The following is a 6,704-nucleotide window of genomic DNA, read 5'->3' as shown; positions in this document are numbered from 1 at the left end:
AATGGTGACAGTGATATGGATACAGTTTTCGAGTTGAAAAGAGGACTTGTTTGAATCACTGCGGGAACTGTATAAATCCTAACAGGAAGTACTTCATTGTTTTCCTCACATTTTACTCTGAACAAGTGTCGCGTTTTTGCTGGAAAGACTGCATTTATTTTTCTTGACGACTATTAACATTAGTATGTTATAGTTAGAAATCGCCATAAACGAACTTATTTTCATAAAATACTTCAAACATGTTTAAAATCTTTTTCAACAAGTTTCGCCTAAACAACCTCTCTTTTATTTTCAATATTGGCAACCGCTACCCTATATGTATAAAGGGAGTTTTCTATTTTAGCTATGGTCTTTTGACCTTCATCATTGCAGAAACCCCACCCACTGACGCATACAATAGCCAATCAAATGAATGAGATAAAAATGCGCGGGAAATGTCTCGCGACACGTAACAGACAACATCAAACAAAAACAATGAATATTTGCGCTTGTATCAGCAAAATCCATGGGGTAGAATAAGAATTCGCGGATCTTTTTGAAGGAAAGTCATGGAGAACTTCCAGAAGATTGAAAAGATTGGCGAAGGGACCTATGGCGTTGTTTACAAAGCGCGTGACAAGATCAGCGGAAACATGGTTGCCCTGAAAAAAATTCGTCTGGATGCGTGAGTCAAAACGTGTCAAGCACATCTGTCAAAATATTTTTGAGTAAATCTGTTCTGTATTTAACGAAAAGAGTAGAGTTATGATAAGTTCATGGTTATTATTATTCATCACAACCATTGTCCACATGGAAGATGAATATAAAGTCTTGGATTTATATACCCCCACCCCGCTCCTTTCTCAAGGCCCTCTTCCATCATCAGACTCTGAGTATGTTCTCGGTAACTTTTAACAGTTTTTGTGACGGATAACATCATGTCTTGGTATCTTAAACTATTCCAGACCATACCACCCTTCTATGTAGAACTCCATTTTTTAATATCCATAAAAGAATAAGATCCAACATGCCTAACACAAGAATGGAATTTGTAAGATCTTCATGACAGTTTGGTTTATCTTGCTTGCATAAACGTGTGAGAAATAACCAGACTTGGTTTGCTAGTACATGAGTGGGTGAGTGGGGTCCTGTAATTTAGAAGTATATATTTGTATATTGGCCATGTAATACATGAAGTATCATTGACGAAGACTATTCATACAGCTGCAGTGTAACAATTCTAGAAAAGTATTTGTACAGTGACTGTAGAGTGTAGTATTCTCACACCCTCCCTTGTCCTAGTACCTCCTCAACAATTTTAAAAACAAGGCATCAGAGATATACAAATGTACAAAACATTAGTCATTTTGTTCACTGATTTATGATTTGTAACCAGATTGTTGCATGAGGATCCCAAACACATATTTGTGTTTTGATTCAAACGAGAGTTTCTTAAGCAACATGGTTGCCATATTTGCTTGGGCCAGTTTTTCAAGCAACAATTGTGATGTGGTTCAACATCTTTGATGATTGCAGTAAGTCCGTAAATTTTGGAGTTGTGTCTTCTATTTATTTGTTCTGTTTGTCTTAGAAATAATATAACTAGACATTGCAGATATTGGATGACACAGATACTATTTTACTTGTAGAAAAAAACTTCACTGAATTTCCATCAATCATTCTTTGGATTGAAACTAATTGTTGACAATTTTCTTGTGCTTTATTTTTTGTTTTTAGTATTGTTGTAGGGGTAACATTTAAAAAAAAACTTTATGTGCATAATGTTTAAACTTGACATTCTATTTATTGAAAAATGTTTTCTTTGTAGTGTGATATTATAAATGGCTATGAATTTCCTTGTAGTGTGATATTATAAATGACTAAGAATTCAATCCAGATATTAATTATTATTATTGATGTTGTTGTTTTTCATTATTGTTTTTCATTATACTTTCTATTCTTTTGAAAACCGCTCCGATGGCCTAGTGGGTAGAGCATCCGCCTCGGATGCGGGAGGTCGTGGGTTCGATCCCCAGCAGTCATACCAAAGACTTACAAAAATGGTGCTAATAGCTGCCTTGCTTGGCGTTCAGCATTAAGAGTTAGTGTTAGGACTGATCGGCCTGGTGTCAGGTTAATGTGACTGGGTGGGACATCATGATACATGTCTGCAGCATGATGCCCCAGTGCTAGACATCACTATAAACTGCCACATTGCAGACATCGTAGCGATATGACTGAAAAATTGTTAAAGCTACGTTAAAAATCAAAATTACATCACATCACATCCCTTTGAAAGAGAGGGACTTCCAAGTTTATACCTCAGATATAGGCAGGAGACTCTTGATTTCCATGAGTGAAAGTCTGGGGCATGTTATCTTGAAATTCTGTTGACAGCCATGCAGTCGTGAAGAGAATTGGATAGAAGACCATTTTGTGTTATTAATATTGGTGCCAGATGTCAAGTGAAAGAGGCTTTATCAGTATGACTCATGGATGTTATAGAACTGAAAACATATTTGAGCTGAGGGTTCTTTATATATTGTAAACATGTCAAATCAAGAAAAGGACAAATCTTGTGCTTTACAAATTTGACAAGAAGAATCTGAGAGTGAGAGTAATATAGCACTCAGGTTGAACACATTGTCTTGTTGCGGAATTTGTGGAGTTGACTTCGTATGATCACTCTGTGAAAGTTAGAAATATAGAGTAGTTAGTGTGGTATATGACAGATACATAATTGTATGTGTATTCTGGTGCTAATCTGCATGGATTGTGCCATTTGTGACAAGAACTTTAATCGTTTATGGTTGCACTTCACATGAAATAATTTCTGGCATTGTGGTTTCGGCTGTGCACCTTGCAAAACCTTCCACATCCTTCCAGTTGCTACTGGATGATGCATTGAATGTTTGTCAGCAATGATGTATTCAACTTCAGTTGAATTTATTTAAGAACAAATACCCCTTGAAGATTTGTAGCAATCGCTGAAAAATTGACAAATCCTTGGAAAAACTCAAGGTCTGTATAATTGTAAAGCTGCAACATTTACATATGTAAAAGCTTTGTTTAATTTTCTTGCAGTAAATGTTTAACAAATCATTAGCCATGTAAAATTAAATGAACGCACATGACTGCCAGCGTCATTGGACCATCCCTTTGTAATGCAATGATATATTTCTACATCTTGTCTTAATATTATGTTAAGAGAATTGGATAGCAGATCCTTTTGTATTGTAAATGTTGGCGCCAGATGTTAAGTGAAAGAGGCTTTATCAGCATGACTCGTGGATGTTATACAACTGAAAAAATATTAGAGCCGTGGGATCTTTATCAATTATAAACATGTCAGATCAAGAAAAATTCTTGAAAAAACTCCATGCCCATATAAAGCTGCTACATTTACATATGTAAAAACTTTGTTTAATTTACTTCCAGTAAATGTTTAACAAATCATCAACCATGTATAATTAATGCACACGCATGGCTGCCAGTGTCACAGGAATGTCCCTTGTAATGGAATGATATATATCCACATCTCCACTTAATATGTCAGTTAAGTAGGGTTTGTCTTTTAAGTCTTTCCTTAAAGAATGGATGATTGGTATCTCTAAAGAAAAGCTAATAATTGGTTGTACCAAACATTGCACAGCATTACACATCAAGTTGATTTACTGATCTTCCTGACCAAAACAATACATTAGTCTTCATTATTTAAAATTTGAAAAATATGTACATCAACAGACATTTTGATAAATAACATTTTATTTTAAGGAAACATCATCTAGGATTTATAAACCACTGCAGTTTTTTAGCCATCCTACAACATACACTGTACTGTGCAGCATGGCCAGGAAGCATGTCTTTATCGATTAAAATTTTCATCTGCACCTATATATTGCAGAATGAAACTATCAGAACATTCAAAGGTTTTTTACCTAAATTGTCAGGTACTGTCAACAGTCAAATGTTTTACAAGCTGAATCTTGTCTTAATCCGAGTTAAAATACATGTAGCATGTGCAGCAATCTCAGGTCCAAGTATGGGATATGAATTATCAGTTGTTTACATATACATAGTTGTCACTTATGAACTTAACATGAAAATCAAGGGGACAGACTGAGTTTTGAATTGGTTCAATTAAGCAGCATGACTTATTTTATACCATCTACGTGTTTTGACAATAGGGCTTTATGAACTATCAAACAGGCTTATAACGTAAATTGTTATTTATTGACTTAAATATAAACTTGGGTGGGGTGAGTAGGTCCATTTTGGCAATATGCTTATAGCGTGTCCCTTATACGTTCAGTTTATTGGGTGTTTGTTTTATGGTCCATTTTGAATTCCTGAAAGAGATGAAAGAAAAACCAGTCATGATTGTGATATGACTGGTTGAAAACAAGTTAGAATAACTTTTAAATTGTAATGTAGGCCAAGCTTAAAAAGGGATGAACCTCTTGGGGCATGATTTGAATAGGGAAGATAACTCTGGCAACAGCATGGAACAAGTGTCCCATTTTCATCAATAATTTGGTGTTGATCTATAGCTGTTCTAGATCTGTATATGCACTAACAAAATCATGATGACTTTACAAGTTTGGCCTTTATCCTCCTACCTTTTGAGCTTGCTTTAACACACCTGGCTGAAATCATTTTAAATTGTTTATTATGGCTGTCCAAATACATCTAAAACTTAAAAAGACTTAGTGTCGCCTACTCGAAAGTTTATAGGCCGTTTCAAAGTTTAGTCCATCAAGCCCAAATAAGTTGGTTGCTATATTCATTGAAAACAAAAATCTTTTGAATGGGTAATTAATGGTAGGAGATGGCAAAAGGTGAAGGTTTTAGTTACTGCAAATGAAAGAGTAAATATATAAAAGCAAAAAGTTACTTATAGCTCTATTGGTCACCAGAAGAGCTTATGGGATGGTCATTTGTCCATCTGTTAGTCCATTAGCAAATGTTTGATATCATTACACCTCCTAACCAATTGGAGGATTGCCATAAAAAATCTTGCACACATTCATCCCATGGTCCAGCTATCTACATATTGCCTACAGTTCACTTATATCGGGACCTTAATCCATGTTTTTGATGATTCGGCATTTATGATAGTTTGAATATCAGTAATTTTACTGCAGACTAAATTTTGTGTTATTTCTCCATCCACGTTTCCAGATACGTACCATTAGCTGAAATTGATTGCTGAGGTTATGCATTAGACTGGTGACTTACCGACTGCAAGCCAGACTAGTTAGATGTGAAGATGTCCAATTGATTTCACACATTTTAAATGGAATTTTGCTACGACTTACCAGAGGCCAAATGTTTTTTTGCATGAAATATGGTGTATGCTTGTAATTTCAAAGTGTTGATGCAGTGTATACTTGTAATTTAAAACTGTTGATGCCATTTTGCTAATATATGCATTCTGATTCTTGAGGTTACAACAGGACAACCACTGTACATTTTTCCCTGATTAATTCTGCTATTTTTTTGCTGCAAATGTGACATTTAGTTGCAAAGTTAGAGCACTATTATTTGGGTGAAATTTTAGGACAGGTGTTAAGTGATGGTGGGGAGGGGAGGAAGTCAAGTTCAGGAGTTCACAGGAGTCAATAATAATTTCCTGTCCAAATGAAACATATTTTAAAATCCTGCAGGATTGTTAATATCAGCAATTCGATTTTATAATTGTACTCCATTAGTATATTTGTATTATTGTATTATGACACTGGTTAATGCATATTGTATTATCCATATCAGATCATCCTGCACATCTTGGTGAGGTTTTGTAGTTAGGTCAGTTTTCAGGTACTTGTGTAGGGCATATTGTTCCATGAACACGTTTCTAGTTTTCTACTAGATTTATAATGAGTGCAAGACCCGATTCATGTAAAATGATCCAAGGACCCATCCTAATCATCCTAGTAGAAGCCTTTGGAGTGACTTGGTATTTGTGTCCAGTTTGGGTTCAAGAGATCTTTACTTTCAGTCATAATTGAAGCTATGCTTTCTCCTTTTTGTAAGATAATACAAACTAAATAGGCTGGTAAAATTAATAATTTTTCTTCCAGAGACTCTGAAGGAGTACCAAGCACTGCGATCAGAGAGATTTCCCTCCTGAAGGAGCTGAGTCATCCAAATGTTGTAAGGTAATGATGTTGGAGAATTTAAATGTTTTAAAAAGTCATACTTTTACATTGGTAATTGTTCGGGTAATCAGAAATCACAAAAAGAAAATCTAGATTGGTTTGCGATTCTTTGCTACTGTTAGTTGAATATCTGTCCCCAAGTAGCATTGACCAGTACAACACTACCAACAGCATTCTTCTGGATTGAAAAATTGTCGCATTTTTAATTTTGAATGCAAAAAGACTCAAGGGGCAGAGACTCAGATATGCCAGGGTTTTTTTTCGTTGGGGGAGGGGGGCAAATTTGTCTGTGCGCCGTCTGTTTCTATAAAGTGAGTGTCAAGTATTTAGTGTCCACATTATCAGAAAGAGTCAGAGTGACTGTAAAGGGATTCTTTGAAGTGGCAGTGGCTACAATTTTGTCAGTAAGGAGATTAAAACAAGTTCAGAGGTCTCACTAGGATTTTAAAACTAGGAGTTCATGACTCCTAATTTGGTAAAAATAGGAGTCCCACCAGCAAAAGTTGCAGTCCCCTCCTAGAAGCATGTTGCAGTAGCTAAATGTCTATTAAAATGCCAGGAATAAAC

The 6,704-nt window shown here is 35.4% G+C and overlaps 1 protein-coding gene across 1 annotated transcript; it reads left to right on the top strand.

Annotated features, from left to right (window-relative positions):
- Positions 1 to 437: 437 nt before the first annotated feature.
- On the top strand, positions 438 to 6,141 carry LOC149791445 (cyclin-dependent kinase 2-like). The gene is made up of 2 exons (XM_089971360.1): positions 438 to 664; positions 6,060 to 6,141. The coding sequence occupies exons 1-2, from the start codon at positions 549 to 551 to the stop codon at positions 6,139 to 6,141; spliced, it is 198 nt and encodes a 65-aa protein (XP_089827486.1). The 5' UTR covers positions 438 to 548.
- Positions 6,142 to 6,704: the final 563 nt, after the last annotated feature.

This window comes from Sinohyriopsis cumingii, chromosome 9 (assembly GCF_028554795.1).
Source record: "Sinohyriopsis cumingii isolate HCF-2022 chromosome 9, ASM2855479v2, whole genome shotgun sequence".
In the NCBI taxonomy this organism is placed as follows: Eukaryota; Metazoa; Mollusca; class Bivalvia; order Unionida; family Unionidae; genus Sinohyriopsis; species Sinohyriopsis cumingii.
The sequence above is the reverse complement of the archived record's forward strand: the minus strand, read 5'-3'. Positions and strand labels throughout refer to the sequence as shown.